Source organism: Nelumbo nucifera, chromosome 7 (assembly GCF_055504915.1).
Source record: "Nelumbo nucifera cultivar China Antique chromosome 7, China Antique-T2T, whole genome shotgun sequence".
Lineage (NCBI taxonomy): Eukaryota > Viridiplantae > Streptophyta > Magnoliopsida > Proteales > Nelumbonaceae > Nelumbo > Nelumbo nucifera.
This window is the reverse complement of record NC_142655.1, coordinates 12,777,448-12,802,407: the sequence shown is the minus strand read 5'-3', so window position 1 is coordinate 12,802,407 and position 24,960 is coordinate 12,777,448. Positions and strand designations below refer to the sequence as shown.

At 37.8% G+C, this 24,960-nt stretch overlaps 1 protein-coding gene across 1 annotated transcript in view; it reads right to left on the bottom strand.

Moving 5' to 3' along the window:
• LOC104611302 (pyruvate kinase 2, cytosolic-like) overlaps window positions 1–24,960 on the bottom strand; it is a 28,322-nt gene that overhangs the window by 505 nt on the left and 2,857 nt on the right. Inside the window, exons 5-15 of the mRNA XM_010278286.3 lie at window positions 24,785–24,862; window positions 24,546–24,677; window positions 16,889–16,969; window positions 7,593–7,661; window positions 7,337–7,426; window positions 3,047–3,191; window positions 2,874–2,962; window positions 1,279–1,374; window positions 1,124–1,191; window positions 935–1,034; window positions 716–772 (exon numbers count right to left, since the gene is read on the bottom strand). Coding sequence (XP_010276588.1) covers window positions 716–772; window positions 935–1,034; window positions 1,124–1,191; window positions 1,279–1,374; window positions 2,874–2,962; window positions 3,047–3,191; window positions 7,337–7,426; window positions 7,593–7,661; window positions 16,889–16,969; window positions 24,546–24,677; window positions 24,785–24,862 — 1,005 coding nt within the window. The remainder of the gene's footprint in view (window positions 1–715; window positions 773–934; window positions 1,035–1,123; window positions 1,192–1,278; window positions 1,375–2,873; window positions 2,963–3,046; window positions 3,192–7,336; window positions 7,427–7,592; window positions 7,662–16,888; window positions 16,970–24,545; window positions 24,678–24,784; window positions 24,863–24,960) is intronic.

Sequence of the window (24,960 nt, the reverse complement as noted above, 5' to 3'; positions counted from 1 at the left end):
CTTTCAACATATTCCAGATTTTACTCCAATTGAGGTATTTCTTGCAATTAGCAATTAGCAGTTCCTGATGTTATTTGGAATTTAGAAATTCAGTTGTTCATACGAAAGTTGCTGCCTTTCAAGGATGGTACAGTGGAACGAATTATACAAAGGGTCTGATTCTAGTAACCCATCTTTTGTCATACTTGGGGTTGTCCCTTTGTCCGCAATAGTAGCATACATTTTTAGGCACGCTTTTTGGGCTGAGCCTGAGGTTTCACTGTTTAATGTATGCTCACTGAGGATCATGCCCAGGTCTGGAGGGACAAACCCTATCACTATTACTTGTATACATACATCTTGAATATAATAGCAATTTTAATGGTAATAATTAATGGGATAAGCTCTGGTTTTCCAAACCAGGACCAGCTACAGCTGAATCCAGCTATTAATTTTCTTAAAAAGGCTATTCTATTGGGCACTGACCAACCCCAGTTTGGCAGCTGTATGTTTGAATGCCAAGTTGGTTCAGTAGAATTGGTAGGGGAGAAAATTGATAATTTACTTTTTTTTTGTTTTTGATTCTTAAAGAAAGGAACTTAAGATCAATAGCTTCATTGCAAGGTGGGATTCAATATTCCATAGCAATTAGGGAAAAAGGCATTTCAATGCCTTCAAAGGAATATCTACTCCCTTAACAATCAAATAATCAAACAGTCAAAAGAAAATAAATTACCATGTTAGGACTGGCCAAAATAGGATACACCCCTCTCACAGCAAGGCTCTGCCTAGCCTGCACAACAAGAACAGAGGATTTCACTACAAGATAATGCCATATGAAACAACAATAAGTTTATGAATTTTCACACTGGTAGCAAATATTGAGGTATCTAAATAATCCAATGATCCGTCATAACTAGTGCAGTGCTAACTTGACTGAGACAGATATTGATACCTGTAAGGTTCCAGAGAAACTCCACTTCAATGAATTTGTCTTAAGACGTGGTATTACTATAGCAAAAACGGGCACAGAAGGCCTATATTTGGCAACCAACCTATAAAAAATTACGAAGTTAAGGACCTCAAGATTTTTACTTGCCAAGTAAAAATTACTTTGTGGACTGTAGGCATGCGGAAAAAGCACCTTGCTGCTCTCCCAGATGATGTAAACACAACAATTACTGCTGCCTTTACTTTACTTGCAGCACGCACCTTTGAAGTACAGTGAGAGCCATCATTTATGCAGTACAGGGCAACTTGAAAACTGAAATAATAAAAATAATATATAACTTTAGATACCGCAGATGAAGCAACAGATTCTGCATGTGACATTGGCTCGCCAACATGTTTGATTATTCTCCTGTACTGAAGATCCTGGTTGTAGACGCTTTCAGCCTACAAAATGGTCTCTGTTGGAGTTAGTTGCATACTTGTATGCTGTCTTGTACTTCAATAATCATATCATATGACGTAAACCTGGTAAGCATTCTCCACAGGCTTCACATGGCAAATGTTGTAAGAACCAGATTACTGGGAGGTATTGAATATAATATCACTTCATTAGTATTGGGTTTATCTTTAGTTGTTCACAGAGGCTTGTAATTTAGGCCGCGCTTGTTTGTAACTATGGTTTGCACTCCTACCTGATACAAAATTTGTACTTTTTTTGTCTAATTTGCAGTCACTAGCAGTGTAAATTTTGCATCTCAAAAACAGATGCAAAGTTTTCACCACCTTCATCAATTATCTCTTATAGAAAGTGGGCACTAGCTTCTTGCTTCCTACCTCACTGCCAAACAAAGAATCCTCTTCCTACCTCTGTTTTCTTGTATATAAGGTGGGACCAAACCATTTTACATCCTATTTTACTTTTGACAAACAAACAAAACAAGGTCAAATCTGAAGCAAAAGTAAACCAGATTTTACACTTAGCCTATTTGCACCCCCATGAATTTACACCAGTACAAATGAAGCAACCAAACACAGCCTTATTTTCTCTTTCTGTTACATTAGTACATATAATTTCTTTTTGTTGATTGAAGAAAAAAGACTATTAATGAGAATGCCTCTAAGGGAATTTGAAGTTTTCACTCCAAGTACCTCTTACCATGACTCTGATTTTCCTAACTTTATTTGTAAAAACATTTTTCAGGTGGTTCTGAATACTTACCATTCATAAGTCAAGTAATTAGGCCATCCTTTTCTTCAGTCATCAATAGAATTTTTTGTAGTCTTGATTTGTCCATTGATCTGAGTGAGTTCATTACTATGGCCCACTACTTGACAATCTCAACCAAGTCACTTATAGAAACTGTAGATGTTTTTCTAGGGCAATTCAATTCTTTAAAGGGCATAATGTGTAACATTAGATATGTTTGATAAAAGGACTTTATGATTTCAATTCTCTTCCAGTGCATTATTAACATACTAATCTCCTTGTGCCTTTTTCCCTACTAGTTATACATTTCAACCCTAGGCAGAGGACGACGGAGCAGATTACTGATAGCATGTCACTAATAGGGGTTTCTCCAAAACTTAGGTAGTGAAACCCAAGACCTATTTGATTATTCCTAATCTCATTATTATTCCATTACTTATTTATTTATTTATTATGATGATTTTGGTCTTCCTTTTATCCTTCATAAGGGGAAGATAAGAAGAGCACTTGAATCTCTCACCTTACTTATCTGCTGGGAGTCCTTTTTCCTCTCACCTTACTTGGACCCCAAGACTATTTTTATCATTATTGGTATTGTCTTTTCATTGTTGTTGCTTCTGGTGCTGTTGTTGTTATTACATTTTCCATGGGAATCTCCAAAAAGGGAGGTTATCCTTACCAGTTACCAATGCATCATGTAGAATTAACTCCCACACTATTAGGTGCATTTACTTACTTCGGCACAAATTCTCCCAACAGTTCTTATTGAGTCAACAGGATAAAGGCCTCGAAGTGTCTCTGCACCTAATAAAATACCATCCGTTCCTGAAGTAGATAGCTAAAATTAGAGAGAAAATCTGAATGAACTAACATAAACTTTATAACATTCAAATGTAATTAGTTATGAACCATCGAGGACAGCATTTGCAACATCAGTTGCTTCTGCACGAGTTGGCCGTAGATTGTCAACCATACTGTCCACCACTCTAGTAATTATGGCAGGCTTTCCAGCCATGTTGCACCTGTAAACAGCGGACTTCTGAAATAAGAAGACCTACAAAAGTAGAACATACGTTTGCACAAGCATAAGAATGGTGCAATGTTTCAAAGAAATGGCTAAAGTTTAGAATGTTGAGAAAAAGCATTCTAAGCAAATATTCATGATCAATTATAGTCAGCATAGTTATTAATATATTATTGGAAATCATTTCACTCAAATTATTCAATCATGAATACTTCTAAATACAAAGAAACTCCTTAACAATTTTTTATATTACAAAGGTTTTTTTGTAGCTATGTTGCATGGAAGTGGGAGTTAGTTGTGGAATCTGACACAAGTACAAGTGTTGGTCTGCAAAAGTTTAAGATTACAAAACTCAACAAATATAGTTTCATTTTATTTTGTAGAATAGATACTTATAAACAACACTCAAATTGATGAATAAGAGGACAAATCAAGAGCCATTGGAGTGAGATCATCTAGGTGTTTTCCAACTTGATTGGTCTTGGTGACTGTATATGCTGATTATTTATCTCTGTTAAGGGCGTTGTGCTTGATATATGCTAGGTTACTCTATAGTTATAAGCATTATACTAGAGAGGCCAGATCATTGGACTAGAGGAAACATCTTTTCTTGATTAGGAGAACAGCCGATGGAATAACCAATAAATCGTCTAGAAGTGAGGTAGGATTAATAATGTTATACTGGCGCTTATCCCTGCTGATTAATGTGCATTATGGGTGTATTTGGAGCTAATAGGTTCAACCTAAGGGTTTATTTTTGGCTCTTCATTTATATTTTTCCTCTCTTTTAGATAATCCAGCTATCTTTGCTTTCAATTAATAAATTCTATTTCATCTTTCTTTTCTGGGTTTCCTTGATCTTGTTATCAGTTGCAAATTAAATTTAGAATCATAAATCAGTTAAAATATAACAACAATTAAAAGTATTTATAATCAACTTATATAAATTTATCAAATAGTACAGATGTTCAATTCTTTTCCTAATCTTAGAATGGGTGCCAAATATTTTATATTTCATATAACTCAGAGAAGAGTCCACCAAAGTGCCATGTCCTTTCTCCAAAGTGTTGAGTCAAAACTATTGTGTGTTTAAAAGCAACCCAGATGGATAGTTTACTAATAAGAGTATCATGTATCAATGAACATTTCTTAAAAGGCTTAAGAAGCATGGTTTAAAAGTAAATGTTTTTCAAATGCTTCCACAAAATAATTCTAGTTATATGGGTGTATCAACATGAAATATTACAGGTATGTATCTAGGCATATTCTGTAGTGCATTAATATTTTTAGGGTAAATGACGGATTATCACCTTGTACATTGGGGGTAGTGTCTAGTGACACTTAGCCCCCTCAACTTTGATTTGCGACAAAGACCCCCCTGAACATTCAGATTCCAACACTTTGCCTCTTCCATTAGCATTCCATCAATTAACTTCGAAAAAAGATTCTCATTTGACTGTCATGTGCTTGTTAAACATTTCTAAATCCCCAAACCACCCTTTCCTTAATTTGTTGGACCATTTTGCTCTTTCCCTTACATACTTATACTCTTTATGTATGTTTCTTTCTTCTTCTTTCTCACAGTCAATTAAGCTAAGCACAGATGAGTTTAGTCATCAACACATTGTTGACAAGGGTGAGATCATCTGCTTTTCCTTACCCATTTTCATTATTCTGAAATGATATCCTTTCGCCAATATGAATCTCAAAAGGGCATTTCAGTAAATTAACATTCTATGTCAATCCAATTAACAGGGAGGGGGGAAATGTTGGATTTTGAAATTTCAAGGGGGTCTTTGTCGCAAATTAAAGTTCAGGGAGCTAAGTGTCACTACCCCCAAAGTACAAGGTGGTAATCTGTAATTTACCCTATTTTTATATTGTTTTCAACAAATTTTGTTTTGTTAAAATTTGTTTTAAAAAATATCATCAAAATAATTTGTTTTAATATAAATGTTTTCTCTTTAAACCCATTGTTTTTTTAAGTTTATCATTATAGATAACTCCTTTCTTATTTTCCTTTATAAAATATTTTTAACTACATAATTTAATCAATGACATAGCCAGGAATTTTTTCCAGTGGGGTCATTCAATAACTTGTATCAAAAATGTTTTCATACATTAAATGATTTGACTAAAAGTAACAAAAAAATTTTTAAATCTTCAAAATACAAATATAAGGGAAAAGCTTAATACATTAATCACACTACTTCAGCAAAAATTAATAAATGTCTTTTTTCTGTTAGAGAATATCAACCTATTCAAGGACCTCACATAACAGCTTAAGCTTTTAGGTTGAATGGTTCTTTGAGATGGTATCAGAGCCACTTTGACCAAGTGGTCTTAGTGTTCGATCTTCTTTACCCCCATTGTAATTAATTAAGTTTCAGCACAAGGTATGGGTGGGCCTGTGCTTGTTCACACTTCAAGCCCAATGAACTTTCGTGTGAGGGGGCGTGTTAGAGAATATCAACCTATTCAAGGACCTCACCTAACAGCTTAAGCTTTTAGGTTGAATGGTTCTTTGAGATTTTCAATTGTCCTCAATGATTATATATCTTAAAACAAAAAATCTAGATGCAAGTACAAAAGAAACATATAAAAATATAATTTCAGAAGGAAAAATTGAAAGCATATAAAATTATTAAGTAAACTAGACAATTATAAATAAGAAAATTAGAGAGCTCATACTTTATCTTTCTCAATTTTATACTTGTGATTCTTGTAATTAAATTAAGATGGTATATGAATTCTTGATTTTAACTTCATAACAAGTCTTGCATCAAAAAAAATAAGAAACTACATAAAAAATCCATATGCATAAGATATATGAGAGGGCTATTCAATTGGAATGGTAGCTTTCTTTTGAATCTTTGTCTTTTGATTTTTTTTTTTATCTAAGGTTAAAACCCAACGGATTTTTGCTTTTGTGTATTTTATCCAACAATTAATTCCCATGTTTCTTGTCTCTTGATAGGCTAACCTACTCTTTAATATTTAAGTTACTAAATTAACCCTACCTCTTTAAATTTTCATTCAATTTCATTGGAGAGTGTGGGGTCAATATGGAAAAATGGATTTAAATAATACCTATACTTAGCATTTTATTTTTTGCATGGAGTGGCTGCTCTCAGATTCAATCCTGTATTCTCATGCTTGCCAGCCCAAGATTTTGTTCCTAATATGTACAAATTGGAGAGTGAAAATAAAGAAAAGGTATGGAACCCTTGTTGTGTTGAGTGAGACAGAGGTATCAAGGAGTCCATGCATGTGACTATGAATGACTGCAAGTATATTTATGCATGTGAGTATGCTATGTTAATTTCAAAGAAAAATGGAAAAAAAACATAGAAGGCTGGAGTCCTTGTTTTTGTTATATTAGAAATATATGGAAGAGTGATTGTAGAGAAAAAATAATAAAAATAAAATAAAGGCACAGCCCCTGTTTTCCCATAGAGAGAATGATGCTATTGTGTTACTCACAGAGATTGAGAGAGAAGGAATAAGAAGAATCTCCTGCAAATTATACCATGATGGATGGAGACTACTCTTTGAAGCCTTATCATAGTGAATAGGTTATGGTTCTTTGAATCGAAAAGTTGTCTTTTACAGTGCTATTTTATATCTTTTAACCTTATTTGTTTGATATTATATGGTTCTATTTTGGAATTATACAATCTATGCATGGTAGCCATGTGTTGAGAATGAAAGATGTTTGTCATGATGAACCTGTACCACACGTGCCTTTCACGTCCATATGAGTGGTGATGAACAAAATCCCTCCATCCCCCCCTATATTGGTGGAAATTAACTTCCATTCATCTCTGCAACTCTTGAGCTTCATTGTCCCCACCCATAAAAAAGTTATATTTGCTTACTCAGTTTCACCAACCTTTTTATGGCTTTGTTGTTTAATGTAGAACAACCCTGATCTAACACCCCCTTCGTATTTGTTTTTTGCTTGGTATCTTCATTTCATTTTCTTATTTTTCATACCTTTTCTCATACAATTATCTCCATTACAAGTTGAACGCACAATGACAATGATGATAATAGAAATAATAATAATGATAGATTTCTAAACTATAGCTTACCAACAGTTACGTGTAATAAGTCTCTAAGAATATAAGCCAACCTGATGGATTAATGATTAAAGGACAACTGAACCATCTAACCTTTTCTGGTGGTAGGTCTATTCCTAAATTCCCACGAGAAAGTATGATACCATCTGCTTCTTGGAGGATGTCATCAAAATGCTTCAGACCCTGGTAAAATGATAGATCAATTAAAGTAGATACCTGACTCATCTTATATTGACAAATATCATAACCTTGAAACTTTCAATGAATCAAATTAAACAAATAAGCAATATAATTGTAAATTGGCAGATATTCAATTAACAAAATTTCCATTTCAAATAAAAGTTCTCACCTCCACATTTTCAATTTTGGCAAAGATTAGAGTCTCATTAAGATTCTGTGCTTGAAGAAAAGCTTTGAGCTGAAGAAAACCAATTAAATGTAAGATTAATTCAAGTCTTATTTTTTTCTCTGTTTATTGCTATCCTGGACTATGCAATATATCATGTAGTACAATAAACTCCTTGCAATGATAAGAAAAATTGGGAATAATATTTGTTACTCCAGTAGAAATGACCAGTTGCAAAAGACCTTTGCAACAACATCTTTCCTTCAATTTACAATTTAAAGGTTGACAAGGGTGCACCACCGCAAAATTATTTTGAATTTATTGCTAAAAAGGTAATTTGGAGGCTTCATTTCCATTGGCATTTGAAGGTTAACAGGGCGCACCAGTGCAACACCGCTACGAATTTATTGCTACTAAGGTGGTTTGGAGTTTTCATTTTAATAGGCATGTCAATTATTAGGAAGCAAGGAAAGACTGAGACGTTGTTTAATAACATCCTATGATTCTTTACAAGCTGGTGATTGAGACATGAAATGTCAATGGATGAATAAATTGAAGACTCGCTAGAACAAGTTTAGGATTCTGCAGAAGAAATTCTAGAACAGAATCTCGGTTTTAATGAACAGAATGAGAAACCTAAAGACATTATGAGACACATTCAAGAATGTTCCATATGATGCAGATACATACAAATTTTGGCATGACAAAGTCAGAAAAGAATTGGATTGAATCTATCCCATCTAGTAAGATTACTTCCTGTCTTTTTCAATGTCTCAATGTGTTTTTCACAATTATCACTTCCCAATCCTTGAAAAGTCAAGTATGGATAGTTGATGTTAGAATGCTCGAGTCAGGGGTATTTTGGTCATTCTGGTGTATCTTATTGAAAGTGAAATGTCTATTGTATTTGAGATTAAGTTATGTGTCCCATCTTCTATGAGGGACAAAATTGTCTTTCTTGTAACTCAAGTTTTTCATAAATAAAAATCAAGTGGGTCGGCTAGGAGAGTGAATTTTGAACATCCTCTCTTCTAGTCTGGCCGAATACTCTTCTCCTCTCCTTCTTCTTCTTTCTCTTTTCTTTCTTCTTTATTCTTCTCTACTTTGACCTAGAAACAACTAGGGTTTATTCACATGGTATCAGAGCATTAAGGTCTGGTGTTCGTTTTCTTGCTGCTGTCTTCTTTCTGGGTTCGCCGCCAGCATCACAGTAGGTTTCATCATCCTACAGCTGATCTGATTGAAGACTCGATAAAGGGCTGAAAAGGAGTTGTCGTTTTGAGGGCCTGGAGGTGAGAATGCCTCTGGCCGGTGCTGTGGTGGTCGTTGAAGTGGTACTAGACCCTCTATTCAGTGTACGAAGAGGGCTGGTCGTGTGTTCAGTAATGAACTGTAAATGCTGATTTTTTTTGTGTGCTTCGAAAGTTAGTTGTTGTGGTGCTGGGTGAAACTAATATACATACCAGTCATGTTTTTTTTGTGTTTTCTTGCTCACATGTGTGCTGAAAGAAGAGTGGTAGACTGCTGATGTCCACGACAGCAGTGGTGTGGTGTTGATTGTGTTGTGGTGGCTGACATATCTATGTTTTTAAATGCTTAAAAGTGAACCCCTAGACCTTGTGTGTAATCAGTTCTGCAGTATGCAGAACAAGTGTTCGATGAAATGACTGAGTAATTTCAGTAGTGGTGTGTTGGTGGTAAATGGTCCTGCAGTGTGCAGTCCAAGTGTTTGATGTGTTGCCTGAATGATTTCAGCTTTAGAGTGTAGTGTGTAATGTGCAGTTGAAGAAAGTGAGTTGGTGGTATTGTAAGTGAGATAAATCTTGTGACAAGCGTGAGATTGTGGTGTATATTCAGAGGAGACATAATTGAGATGGCTTCAACTGTAGTTGGGAATGACAACAAAACAGGCATCATGCTCTCTTCAGATTATCTAAGTGTTCAAATGACACCCATCAAGTTGAATGGTGAGAACTATGTACCATGGGCAAAATCTGTGGAGGTGTTCTTGAAGGCCAAGAGGAAAGTAAAACATGTGAGGGAGGAGAAACCTTCCTCTGATTCTCCTGGGTTCAGTGATTGGGAACAAGATGATGCACAGATAATGACATGGCTTTGGAACAGCATGGAACCAAAGATTAGTGTGAACTTCATGTTCCTAGATACAGCCAAAGAGATTTGGGATCATGCTAAAAAGTTGTACTCTGGACAAGACAACACAACTAGGGTATATCAGTTATACCAAGAGTACTTCAATTTGAAGCAAGGAAGTCAAAGCTTAGAAGAGTATTATGCAAGTTTGAGAAACATCCGCAATGAGCTAAATGTGTATCACCCTCTAACATCAGATGTCCAGATCCAACTACAGCAACGTGAACAGCTTGATGTGACTAGGTTTCTTGTGGGCTTGAAGGATGAGTATGAGCCTGTCAGAGCACAGATATTGGGGGGATCAGCTCTCCCCTCACTTGAAGAAGTTTTTGGCCGTCTTAAGAGGACATCCATTGAGCCAGTGGAACATTCTTCATTCTCTGATAGATCTGGTTTGGTAGTGACTAAAGGGAGTAGTCATGGAAGTAGAAGTGGTGGTGGCAGCAGTGGTCCTCCAAGCAACCATGGTAGACACATGTTTAACTGGGCCAGTGGCCGGACTGGAGGCCGTGAGTCAGGGGGAGGCCGTGGAAAAGGAAGGGGTAATGCACAGAGAAAATGTACACATTGTGGCTTAGAGGGGCACACAGTTAATTTCTGCTATGATTTGCATGGTCCACCCAACACTTGGGCTAACCATGTTACATCTAAGAGTAGTAGCACAATTACTGAAAGCCAGCAAACTGCACCAACCCCCTCCACACCCACTTGTGCTTCCGGGCAGGAAATGGTGAGTGTACCACGGGCAATATATGACCAGTTCCTTCAAACATCTCAGCAGAACACAACTACACTTGCCCATTCAGGTATGACTTGTTTAGCTTCCAAAGCCTCACCCTGGATCATTGATTCTGGCGCCTCGGACCATATGTCTGGGACTCTTGATGTATTTTCTTCCCTTTCTCGCACCTCCACATCTCAGATAGTTACACTTGCTAATGGTTCTACATCTTCTATTTGTGGTGTTGGTGATGTTGATCTCTCCTCATTGTCTTTAGCATTTGTTTTATATGTTCCTAAGTTCCCTTTTAACCTTATGTCTGTTAGTAGATTAACCAAGTCCCTTAATTGTTTTGTAACCTTCTATCATTCTTCTTGTGTGTTTTAGGATCTCAAGACAGGGACGAAGATTGGTGGAGGGCATGAAGCCGGTGGTTTGTATTACCTTGATGGTGGTGGCCCTCCAGTGGCTTTTCAGTCGTCTCTTACTCCTCTCCAATGGCACTGCAGACTTGGTCATCCCTCTCTCAAGGCTTTGAAGCTGCTAGTTCCTTCCTTGAGTCATCTTTTGTCATTAGATTGTGAGTCATGTCAGTTGGGAAAACATCATCAAGTCTCATTTAGCCCAAGAACTGATAGTCGTGTCTCAAGTCCTTTTGCTTTAGTTCATTCTGATGTATGGGGTCCAGTTAAAGTGGTATCATACAATGGGTTTAAGTATTTTGTAATCTTTGTTGATGACTTTTCAAGGATGACATGGATCTATCTTATGAAAGACCGTAGTGAATTGTTCTCTATTTTTCAGAAATTTCATGCTGAAATACGCACTCAGTTTGGTGTTCATATGAAAATACTTCGCTTCGATAATGCCAAAGAATACATCTCCTCATCATTTCAGCAATACCTAGAACATCATGGAATAATTCATCAAACTTCTTGTGCCTACACCCCGCAACAAAACGGTGTAGCTGAACGAAAAAATATACATCTTCTTGAAACTGCTCGGTCCTTGATGATCAATATGCATGTCCCAAAGCACTTTTGGAGTGATGCTGTTCTTACATCCTGTTTTTTAATAAATCGGATGCCCATGTCAATCCTTGGAAGTCAATCCCCTTTCTCCGTGTTGTTCCCCACTTTGTCTCCCTTTCCTCTCACCCCAAGAGTCTTTGGTTATGTTTGTTTTGTTCAGCACTTGGGGCCTGGAGTAGACAAGCTAGATGCTCGGGCTACGAAGTGTATTTTTCTTGGCTACTCAAAGACTTAGAAAGGGTAGAAGTGTTATAACCCTAAGTTTCATAAATCATTTGTGTGCCTTGATGCCACCTTCTTTGAGTCGGTTCCTTTTTTCTCCAATGCCGGGGTCTCTTCTTCTCCCTCTGTGGTTCCTCTTCCTGTTCCAGTTGTGGACCCCCTTCCCGTAGCTCCCACTCCTACTGCAGATGCACATCATATGCCAGTTACTACAGAGAGGCCGCCAATTACTCAAGTCTATACTCGCAGAAGTGCTTCGGCTCCTCCTCCACTTCAGCACCCACCGACAAATCCTGCTACTGCTCCTTCTCCCTCAGATCTTCATCTCCCTATTGCTTTGCGGAAAGGTAAATGTACTTGTACTTCTCATCCCATTTCAGACTATGTTTCCACTGCTCACCTTTCTGCTTCTCATTGCAAGTTTATATCATTACTCTCATCGGTTCCAACTCCCAAGACTGTACAGGAAGCCCTTGCCTCTCCAGGGTGGTGGCAAGCCATGGAAGAAGAACTCTCTGCTCTACAACATAATCATACGTGGGAACTCACCACCCTTCCTCCTGGTAAGCACACTGTTGGGTGTAAATGGGTCTATACAGTGAAGCATCTTCCTGATGGCAGTGTGGAACGATTGAAGGCACGGTTAGTGGCCAAGGGCTATTCTCAGTTATATGGTGTGGACTATATGGAGACATTCTCTCCTGTGGCTAAAATTGGTTCAGTTTGGGTGTTGATCTCATTGACTACTATGTATGATTGGCCTCTCCTACAACTTGACATAAAAAATGCCTTCCTACATGGTGATCTTGTTGAGGAGGTGTATATGGAGCAATCACCAGGGTTTGTTGCTCAGGGGGAGGCTGGTAAGGTGTGCAGGCTCAAAAAGGCAATCTATGGACTGAAACAATCTCCTCGTGCATGGTTCGGTAGGTTCAGTGAAGTGGTGAAGGCCTTTGGGATGAAACAGTGTCAGGTTGATCATTCTGTGTTTAGCTATAACTCAAAAGATGGAAAAATCTTGCTAGTTGTGTATGTGGATGATATTGTCATAACTGAAAGTGACAGCAATGGAATTGACAAGCTGAAAAAATTCTTATAGGACCACTTCAATACGAAAGATCTGGGGAAGCTAAAGTATTTCTTAGGAATAGAAGTTGCGAGGTCAAAACAGAGGATTAACCTATGTCAGAGGAAATATGTTCTTGATCTACTTGAAGAAACAGGGTTGTTAGGTGCTAAACCAGCAGAGACTCCTATGGAACTCAATGCCAAGTTAAGTGTGGATGCAGGTGAAGAGTTTGATGATCCTGGAAGATACAGAAGGTTGGTGGGAAAGTTGAACTACCTGACCATTACCCGACCAGATATATCATTTGCTGTGAGTGTGGTGAGTCAATTTATGCAACATCCCCGGGTTCCTCACTGGGAAGCTGTTCTAAGAATTGTTAGGTACCTAAAGGGTGCTCCAGGTCGTGGTTTGTTATACCAAAAAGGAGGACCTCTTGAGATAGTAGCGTACACAGATGCTGATTGGGCTGGCTCTATATCAGACAAGAGGTCAACCACAGGGTATTGTACCTTCCTGGGTGGCAATCTTGTAACTTGGAAGAGCAAGAAGCAAACAGTGGTGGCAAGAAGTAGTGCGGAAGCAGAGTACAGGGCTATGGCCCATACCACATGTGAACTAGTATGGCTGAAGAACCTACTACAGGAGATGGGTTTCTCAATTGACAAACCCATGAAACTATACTGTGATAACCAAGCTGTTGTTCACATCTCATCCAATCATGTCTTCCATGAAAGAACTAAACATATTGAGGTGGATTGTCACTTTGTGAGAGAGAAAGTGATAAGTGGGGTAATAACTACATCTCATGTGAGCTCAGGAAATCAGTGGGCAGATATCTTCACAAAAGGATTGTCTCGGGGAAGAATAGATTACATTTGTAACAAGCTGGGACTATATGATATATACTCTCCAGCTTGAGGGGGAGTATTAGAATGCTCGAGTCAGGGGTATTTTGGTCATTCTGGTGTATCTTATTGAAAGTGAAATGTCTATTGTATCTGAGTTTAAGTTATGTGTCCCATCTTCTATGAGGGACAAAATTGTCTTTCTTGTAACTCAAGTTTTTCATGAATAAAAATCAAGTGGGTCGGCTAGGAGAGTGACTTTTGAACATCCTCTCTTCTAGTCTGGCCGAATACTCTTCTCCTCTCCTTCTTCTTTCTCTTTTCTTTCTTCTTTATTCTTCTCTACTTTGACCTAGAAACAACTAGGGTTTATTCACAGTTGACAAGTGTCTGATGAAACTATTTAATTTTATAAAATTTAATTAGCACTTACTTTATTTTAGAACTTCTTTTAAAAGTTATTGGTGTTAGATATTGCCTTTTTTTATAAATTCAGGAAAAAAACTGAAGTCTGTCAAAAAGGTCAAATTTTAGTTCTTCTAGGAGTTGATTAAGAATTACAACGTGATTTGTTTTCTAAGCTTGATTATTTTGGGCATTAAGGAATGTTTCCCATGTGATTCATAAGTATGGAATCACACTTTAAATTGAGCCAATTATTAAGAAAAGACTGAAGCTTTTTGTGTTTTGCTTGATTGTGGTGCTCAAGAACTTTTCCTCTTTGTTGTCACTTGATCAGGTCTTGTCCTATACTTACAACAGTTATGATTAATTTGGGAACAGAAATGAAGCTTGTAGACTTGCTCCTCAAGGAAGTGAATTTCACAATTTTTTTTGAAGAAACGTAACAAAGACTCGCCAATGGAATTACAAAGGTAAAAACAAAGCATAGGGTACATGAAGAGATGTACAACTGCAACAAAGACTCGCCAATGGAATTACAAGGGTAACATGCAGTCACTAAACAGGGAATCCCTATGAATCCCAGATTTTTCTAGACCATAGGCCACAGAGTTTAGTTCCCTAGGGATCCATCTAATCCTTACAATCATCTGAGCCATAATATCTCTAGCTTCAACCGGGTAATGTATTAGACGCCAAGGGCCACTGTCCTCCCATAGCCATTTTATGGTGTTTGCAGAATCTCCTTCCATGGTTAAGAGGGAAAGTCCAAAATTCTTAGCAATACTAAGATCTGTTAAGGCAGCCACAATCTCTGCTTTTGTAGAGTCCACAACCCCTAACGGGCCACTGAATATTTCCATCTTCCTCTCTGACCACACCTCCAGTCCCAGCTTCCCCTGGATTACCTACTGCACTTGCATAATCTTATATCCACCTCCTCCCTCCCTGGGGGAGCCTGAACAACAGCTGGATTCCAGGGAAAGGTCCACCAAATTCATCTGTAAGTCTGAAAGGGTAACCCCTTTAAAGATCTCAGAGCCTGTCATCCAAAGGTTACATAAAAAAGGTTATGTAGGATATGAGATCTTCAATGGTTGGTTCTTTTCTTGTTTTTCGAAAATTCTCTTGGTTGTTTCTTTCGACATTCCGCATAGCACCACGTGGGCCAGTGTGCACCAGTAGGCTTTTCCTCTCTGGACCAAATCCCTACCATGCCATTGCCTAAGGAAATCCAAGACATGTTCAGGAGCTGCCCAACTGTAACTGACCATGAATTTCACATACTTTGATATCCAGTAAGACCTCATACTTAGAATATTGGCAGATTTACAGAAACAATGCAAATACTTGATGGGTTCTTAATTGTAATTGAATTTATCAAGAACAAGCTAAGGAAGAAAGAGGTAGGGATGATAAAAAAAAATGACTTTGAAAATGTGTATGATCATGTATAACAGATATTCTCATTATAGGTGATGGAGGAAATGTGTTTCATGAGAACATGGAATGGATTGGTAGAAGTAGAACCTATATATCTGAAACTTCATTCTCCATTTTGATCAACATGTCTCAGAGGAATTCTTTCCATGCTCTAGGGGATTGAGGCAAGAGGCCTACTATCTCATTTTTACATAATAAAAAAAGAGGGTTGACTAAGCCTATGGTGGGCTTGATAAAGATTTTAGGTAATTCAGTTCCTCCGTGAGTGGAAGCATTCACTTAAATAGTGACCATTGGCCAGACCTTAATACAAGACATCACAAGGAGAGAAATATCAAATTGGCAAGAAATGTGAAGAAACAGAGGATGATGCGAATCATTTATTTTCCTTTTCTTTTATGAAGTTAGTTGTAGGATTCTACTTCAAATTAATGAGTTAATGCAGTATGTTCATCTATTCTCCTTAAGATGAAAGGTAGAAATTTATGGAAAATAACCCTGTTTACTACGGGTATTTGGAAGGAGTTGGGTTGAATAACCTTCCAAGGACTCTTAATGCTGCTTCACACAATTTTCAAGGAATAAGTTCATCCATTATGGATCGGGAACAAGGGCAGAAAGAGATGAGATATGGACAGAACTCATTTAAAAAAAATGGAGGAAATTGTGAGTTTTCCTTCACTTTTTGCATACTACATGTTAATATTTAATGGAATTCTTGCAACAGATAGAAAGTAGTATCTATTATTTTGTTCCTTTCCATCTAGGGAAGTTTGTATGACACTGAGATTCGATTTTTGGTTTTTTGTAGACTGGTTCTTTTGCTTTTAGTTTTATATGGTGTTAATAAAGCAATACCTGGATCATGGTCCTGTTGTTACTTTTGTTGGTAATGAGGGGGTAAGAATTATGGCTTCATGTATTGTTCAGTTCATTTTGTTAACCTATACAGGTAGGGGCTTCTTTGTGCAGTTGTAGGATGGAGAGGTCCATGTGTTTTTTGAGCTATGCAGCTCCATTCCCTCTTGCAAGAAAAAGAAAAGTTGCTTCTTTTGTTCTTGTATACATCCTGTACAAATGTTCCTTTTCTTCTTTATATATAGTTCAAATATGATACATTACTGAAAAAAAGGATTATGTCAATGCAAAACAGATAGACATGTATCAGATACCGTAGTATAATAACCAAGACATGGTAAAAGTGTGACTAAAGATGCCACTTCTCTAATGAAGCAACAGCTTACATATTCTCCTTTTTAGTATTGACAGGAGGATTTCAGTTTGCAAATTCTTCTGTTAAAGGACATAGTTCAATGATATCAATCAAAACAATAAAGTTATATAATAAAGTACATAACTACGTATATACTCTATATGGTAATTACAATGTGATTTAGATGCCCAAAAATACCTACCTCTCGCACATCTTCTACATGGCGGGTATATGAAAGGGAAATGAAATCAACATTGTTACGAGAACCCCATGTAGATATCACCTGTTAGAATTCCAAATAAAAGAAATTGGTAAAGTATCATTAGGCACTAGAATGACATTTCCAAATTATCAACCAAGAGAAAAATCTTCGTGCAGCAACCAAAGTCAAATCAAAATGGGAGTTGGTAGATTAAAGAATGTCAAAATACTACAGTGTAGTATTCAATCCGGCTACATCAGATAATTTAGTGCTTTCTTTAAACAGAAGTATAGAGAATAAAGTAGTATTATAAGCTCAAACTTCAACTCACAACAGGACTACATCAAGTAGGATTCAAACTTCACTGGAATTTTCTATCCTAAAACTGGATATGGATTAGGGTATGAGTATCCCGTATAACATAATTATATCATGCTTCTATATTTGGATTTTGAAACTAAGTGCCAATTCTCAAGGCTTATGTCTTAATAAATTTAATTAAATTTTAACATAAATTTTTTTTTATAGTAGGATTTGTTAAAATATACCATTTTACGTATTTCAGAAGTGTCAATGCTATAGAGTATACCTAGAAGTATCTGTGCATTATCTGGTGTCATATTGGGCATGTATTGTCTCCAACACCATTATGCTAGCCATGTGCAAGTATCCAGATATCATAGCAAATAATGCCTAAAGCATCCTTAGCTAAAAGTGGATCTAGGAAAATGATCTTTGAAAACTTAAAACCCTTCAATACATATATGACCTTGGCTCGGCCATTTCCTGGCCCGTTCTCAATGAATTACTATAAAAAATACACTTCATATCCAGAAACCTCATCATAGAGCACTCTTGGCTAGCAACTTTCATCCACTAACTTTATTGTCCTAAATGATTTGGAAAACAGCACGCACACACACACACACACACATACAAAAATCAACTGCTAATCTCCACAAGTAGGTTTTCATGGAAACAACTCTACATGTAGAAACAAAGAAATATCTCAAAGAAAGGCATGAACTATTTGTAATATTTAGAAAGTGCTGGGAGACGTTGAAATGTGATACATGCTTCTGGGATTTTTTTTTATCCTCTTGTGATTGGTAACTAATCAGAGGTTCTAGTAGAAAAGAATCAAGATAGGAATATAGCAAGGTAAGTAGCTCCACTACTACTCTCTCCTGTATCTAACTCTAAAGGGAAACATTAAACAACCATTAACCTAGGGGCACAGATCACCCAATATATATTCTGCCTGAGGACCTTCTCTGGCAAGTGAATCAGTGAGGGCCTTTCTTGATCTTTGGACTCAACTGAACGAAGGGTTCAAGTTACCTATGGGCACAGACCACCCAATATAGATTATCAATAAGGCCATTTCTTGATCTTTGGACTCAACTGAATGAAGGGTTCAATCGCTCAAGTTACCCACCAAAGATCAAGATTCCTGAGGATAATGATGAAGCTTCTAAGGACCAACATCCCATTCCTCATCCAGATAATGATGTTTTTGACTATCCTTATATCCCTAAGTTCACATGTATCAAGGATTATCACAGCTTAATCTTTGAAGTAAGCAAAGAAGTTTAAGTCCACATTGTTTGAGAATTTTCTCCATTTCATTTCTCTTTTTTCTCTCTCTTTTTATGTGACGTTCATTCTGATCCATGTACATTGGAATTTTCTCATTGAATCTGCTAATATCCTTACAATTCTCCATTGTTGCCGAGTTTTCAAAGCACTCAGACCTTGATTTCTAGTTGTTTAACCTACAAGTCAACTGAAAAGAGAAGATAGATACTGTATATGAACAACATAGAGATATCCTGAAACAGGTATAGATTTTTCTTCTTCAATTCACTTATAGATGTTAACTAGTTAAAGGAAATATTAAAAACCTTAATTTAGTATTAAGAACTAGAGAAACCACTAAGTAGAAAGCTTGCTGAATTAAAAAATATAAAATAAAAGGAGTTTCTTGAAGAAAGAAGGAAGAGCGAAGGAGAAGAAGAGAAGAAGAGAAGTTGAAAAGAAAGGAGAGCAATAATCTGGCCGCTCCCTTCACTTATTATTTATACTAAAAATAATAGAGCAGTACAAAGACAACTATGCCCTTATAGGGCGGCAAGACATAAAACAGCATATATAAGACACAAAAACAAAATAAAATTTGGATTCACATAACTACCGTGGTCCCCACCTCCTATCTAACAACTAACATAAAACATCTACTCATAAAAAACATCATAAAACTGATTAATCTTCAACACTCCCCCTCAAGTTGGGAGTAAATGTCACACGTTCCCAACTTGCGTAGATCATGTTCAAGCTTGTTCTTTGCCACCCCTTTAGTGAGAACATCAGCCAGCTGCAACTTTGAAGAGACATAAGGCAAATAGACTTCTCCGATTGTTACCCTTTCTCTTGTAAAGTGTCTATCAACTTCAATGTGTTTTGTCCTATCATGCTGAATTGGATTGTGGGCAATATTGATTGCAGCCTGATTGTCACAGTATAACATCATAGGTTCCTCTGCTTTCACCCCAATCTCACTCAAGAGAGATATAACCCAAAGAAGTTCTGAGACACCATGAGCCATGGATCTATACTCAGCCTCTACACTTGACCTTGCCACAACCGCTTGCTTCTTATTCTTCCAGGAGATCAAGTTTCCACCTACAAAGGTACACACTCTTAATGTAGACCTCCTGTCATCTAAGCATCCTGCCCAATCTGCATCTGTATAGGACTCTAGCTTTAGATTCTCATGATTTGAGAAAAGAATGCCTCTGCCAGGGTGCTTCTTCAGATATGCAAGTATCCTCTCAATAGCTTCCCAGTGTTGAACCCGAGGTGCATACATGTACTGACTCACAACACTGACAGCATAAGAAATATTTGGTCGTGTCATACACAAATACAGCAGTCGGCCCACCATTCTTTGATATCTCCCTGCATCCTTTACCAACTCACCATCCACACCATTAATTCTGTGAGTTGGATCAATAGGAGTGTCTGCTGGTTTGGTCCCCAGCTTCCTAGTCTCCCACAATAGGTCAAGTACATACTTCCTTAGTGAGATGAAGATCCCATGCTTGGACCTTGCAACTTCAATTCCCAAGAAGTATTTGAGCTCACCAAGATCTTTGATCTCAAATTCTTGCTGCAATGGTTTTTTGAGATCATCAATCTCCTCCAGATCATTTCCTGTCACCACTATATCATCCACATACACAATCAGAATTGACACCAGAGCATCTCTCCTCTTCACAAAGAGAGTGTGATCAGACTGTATCTGTGTGTATCCAAAACGGATGAGTGCCCCTCTAAACCTGTCAAACCAAGCCCTAGGTGACTGTTTCAATCCATACAGAGATTTTCTGAGTCTGCACACCTTTCCCTTATCAACATTCTCATAAAAGCTTGCTGGAATGTCCATATATACCTCCTCCTGTAAATCACCATTGAGGAAGGCATTTTTAACATCAAGCTGGAACAAGGGCCATGAATAGGTGGCTGCTAGAGATAAAAGGCTACGAACTGAACTCATCTTAGCTATTGGTGCAAAGGTTTCCAGATAATCAACACCATAGGTCTGAGTATACCCTTTTGCTACCAACCTTGCCTTGTATCTCTCTATCTTGCCATCAGCCCTATAATTCACTGTGAATACCCATCTACATCTGACTGTCTCCTAGTCTAGGGGGAGATCAACTATTTCCCATGTTTGGTTTTTAACCAAAGCATCCATATCATCTTGCATGGTTGTTTTCCACTCAGGTTTGGAGAGAGCCTCAGTAACATTTCTGGGTATAGACACAGAATCCAGGGAAAAAAGAAAAGCATGGTAGGAGGGTGATAAGGCACTGTAGGAAAGATGGTGTGAAATGCAATGGGTTGTACACTTTCTCTTCCCCTTACGAAGTGCAATGGAAAGATCAAGGTCAGTGGGATCAGCTGCAACAATGGTGTTAGAGACAAGAACATTATCATTAGAAAACATAACAGACTCAGTCTCAAGAGTAATGCCTAGAACTGTATCTGCCGAATTTGGAGTTTCAAAAGGACTGATAGAGAGTGGCGTGGGTTGAGGATGTGTGGAGTCAACCATCATCTGCCGGCGCTGATATTTCTGTGAGGCTGCCTGTAGTGGCTCAGGTAATGAAACTGGAGGTGCAGGTGTTGGCTGAACTGATGGAGGTGTTGGCTGAACTGATGAAGGTGTTGGCTGAACTGATGAAGGTGCCAAAGAAATAGGAAGAGGAACAGATTGTGAGTTCTCCTCCCCAAAACTCTCCCCCCGAGGAGAACCACTCGAGAAGAAGAAAGTGGATTCAAAGAAGGTAACATCCATTGTGACAAATTTGCTCCTTGACACTGAGTCATAATAGCAATACCCCTTTTGGTTCTGAGCATACCCAAGAAAAACACATTTCTTGGCCTTAGGATCCAATTACTTGCGATGAGGGCCAAGAATGTGAACAAAGGAAACACACCCAAAAACCCTCAGAGGTATATGAAATATCTCCCCATCTGGAAAAAACAGACTAAATGGCACCTTAAACCCCAAAGTCCGTGAAGGAACACGGTTAATCAAATGCACGGTTTTAAGAACTGCATCTCCCCAGAATTGCACAGGAACTGAAGCACACACCATAAGACTCCTTGCCACCTCCACAACGTGTCTGTTTTTTCTCTCAACAACTCCATTCTGTTGTGGTGTATATGCACAACTGTTCTGATGAATTACCCCATGTTCTAGGAGATAACGTGGTCAAGTCCTTCTCAAAGTACTCTCTGGCATTATCTGATCTAAAAAACTTAGTTCTCACTCCAAATTGTGTGAGAACCATCTGGTGGAACTGTCGTACCAAGTTAGGAACCTCATCACGTGATCTCATCAAATATATCCAAGAATATCATGTATAGTCATCCACAAACAAGAGAAAGTAATGGAATCCTCCCATGGAAGGGATATGATATGGCCCCCATACATCAGTGTGAACAATATTAAAAGCAAAAGTACTTCTTTTATTATTTGGTTTAAAAGACTGTCTACAATGCTTTCCTAACTGACAACTCTCACACTCTAAAGTAGATAATTGAACAGGCTCAAACAACTTTGGGAAAAGACATTTCAAAGAACTAAAAGAAAGGTGTCCCAAGCGATTGTGCTAGAGCATAATCTGGTTCACTGACTCTGACCCACTACTATTGTTGCTGCTAACATTATGGCCCTGATGTCTCGAAATCTCATCCAAAAGGTAGACTCCATTCACCTCACGACCACTCCCAATTATCTTCTTTGACTCCAGATCTTGCAAAACACAATTACCAGGAAGAAAGGTCACGAAACAATTCAAATTCTTTGTCAAAGAACTAACAAACAGTAGGTTGGTATGAAGTCTAGGGACATGTAAAACAGAAGACAGAGTTATGTCATTGGTCACTCTAACTGTCCCTTTCCCAGCAATGGGAGTATGTGAACCATCTGCTGTAGAGACTCTGTCTCTACCAGAGCACAATTGATAGGAACTGAAAAGGGTAGGGGCATTGGTCATGTTCTTAGATGCTCCTGATTCTATAATCCAAGGAGGTCCCTCCTTACCTGAAGTGGATGCAAGATTTGCAGTTGCATATGAAATACCTATATGTGCAAAGGAAGAGGTATAGCTGGCTCCTGCATTCTGTTGTCCATCTGGAAGGCTAGTGCTAGGTGAACCTTTCTTACTCATAATCTGTTAAAACCTCTCCAATTCTGTCTTCACTACTACTACCGCAATGGATTCCCAATCAGTTTAAGAAAGAGGGGCCGAAGAGTCTCCTGCAGTGGCTACATTTGCATTTCCCTTCTTGTTCCTTATTTGGGTAGGAATAAGATTTGGATGAAGCTTCCAACAAGTGTCCCTGGTATGCTTAGGCTTCTTACAATAATCACACACCAAGTCCTTCTTATCTTCCCTTCTAGTCTCACTACTCCCCCTGTCTCCATTCGGCTTAGGTTTTGTTGTACCAACCATAGCCGACTGGTCAATCCCAGGCTGTCTCAGCATTACATTCCTCCTACTCTCCTCTCCAGAGACAAAGGCATAGCCTTGAGAGAGTGTCACACCCTCCCTAGAAAGAATATGCTGCCTAGCAATGTCGAGTTTAGGGTTCAGCCCTGCCAAGAACTCAAAAACCCTATTCCTCTCTACCAGTCTGTGATAGGTTGCTACATCATTTACACTTTCCCATACCATAGTTTCTAAGTGATCTATTTCCTGCCATAGGGTTTTCAGCATGGAGAAATACACAACAAGAGGTTTTTCTCCCTGTTTCATACTTATCACCTGATTCCTTAACTGATAGGCTCTGGCTTTATTTTGTTTCTGAGAGTAGGTTTCAGTCACTCCATCCCAAATCTCCTTAGCAGTATTAGCCCATAGGAATTTTTTTGCAATATGAGGTAACATAGAATTACACAACTAGGACATTACCATGTAATTCTCCTACACCCATCGGGAAGAGTCTATATCAGGTTTCTTCTCCTCCCCAGTGAGATACCCTAATTTTCTACGAGCACCAATAGCCATCTTAGCTGATTGTGCTCACTCCAAATAACTTGTACCATCAAGCTTTACTATAGTAATGATCCCAGACCCAAAAATATCACTACTACCTCCAACACCCAGTCCCACAGTACTGGTAGATTTCATCTCGGTATTCCAACTCTCCATCTTACTTCAAACAGTTCAACAGTAAGAAAAAAATAGATTGGAAACCTTCCAAAAATAATTTAATATCACACACACAGAAACAAACCCTTCCGGAAGAAGAAAACCCTAGTTGGAGAGAAATCATTCTCCTCTCCATGTCTCCCAACAAAGAGAAGAGAGAATCGATCACTCCAGGAGGCTCAGAAAAATCCAGAAACCAAACCGCACTCTTCAGAAAATCAAAAGAAAGCTAACAATACCTGGCCACCTAAGATCATATCAAAAACAAAGAGTCCAACTTTTCAAGACTCTTCCTTGTACTCCAGTTCTTCCTGATTTTGATGTCGAACAGTAGATCACCTTCCTGATGATTAGATCCCACCAAAAAATCCAAGAACTGGGCAATCTACAGTAGATCGATCAGCCCTTTAATACTTCATGCAGTTAGCTAATCTAGGGCTGCATGAGAATGCTTTCCTAGCTGCCACTCTGATACCAAGTAGAAAGCTTGCTGAATTAAAAAATATGAAATAAAAGGAATTTCTTGAAGAAAGAAGGAAGAGAGAAGGAGAAGAGAAGAAGTGAAGTTGAAAAGAAAGGAGAGCAATAATCTGGCCGCCCCCTTCACTTATTATTTATAATTTTATACTAAAAATAATAGAGCAGTACAAAAACAACTATGCCCTTATAGGGCAGCAAGACATAAAACAGCATATATAAGACACAAAAACATAATAAAATTTGGAATCACATAACTACTGTGGTCCCCACCTCCTATCTAACAACTAACATAAAACATCTACTCATAAAAAACATCATAAAACTGATTAATCTTCAACACACTACATATCTAACTCCACAAAATAGATAATTAAGTGAGCATAAGGTATTGAATTAGAATAAGGAAAGCATAATAACATTTTATGGCAGTGATAGAATGATTAAAATCTTACTTGTTTATCGATTTCAGTCAAAGTAGGTAATTTGATATGGACTTGGGAGACATGCATGGTAAAAATAAATCCTGCAAGAGTAGCACTATTCTTCACCAAACAAATGACATCTGAACCCTTTGTCTCCACTACCTGCAAAAGCATATAAAAAACTAGCATATTAGTTTAAGATTCATATTCAGGCCGTCCAGATTCTTCTCATAACAAGCAATGGAGAATGCGTTCACTAAAATTTTCACCTCAAGCCACACAGAGGTTGTTTCACTTCCTGTGAAAAGATATTGCCCGAGAAAGATAGTGTCACCCCTTTTAACATCCTGTAGTCCCACAAAAGAAAAAAAAAATAATATTTATAAAGAAAAAAGGCATGGACTAATAAACCAGATGCAACCTTTTATAAAAATATAAAAAATTC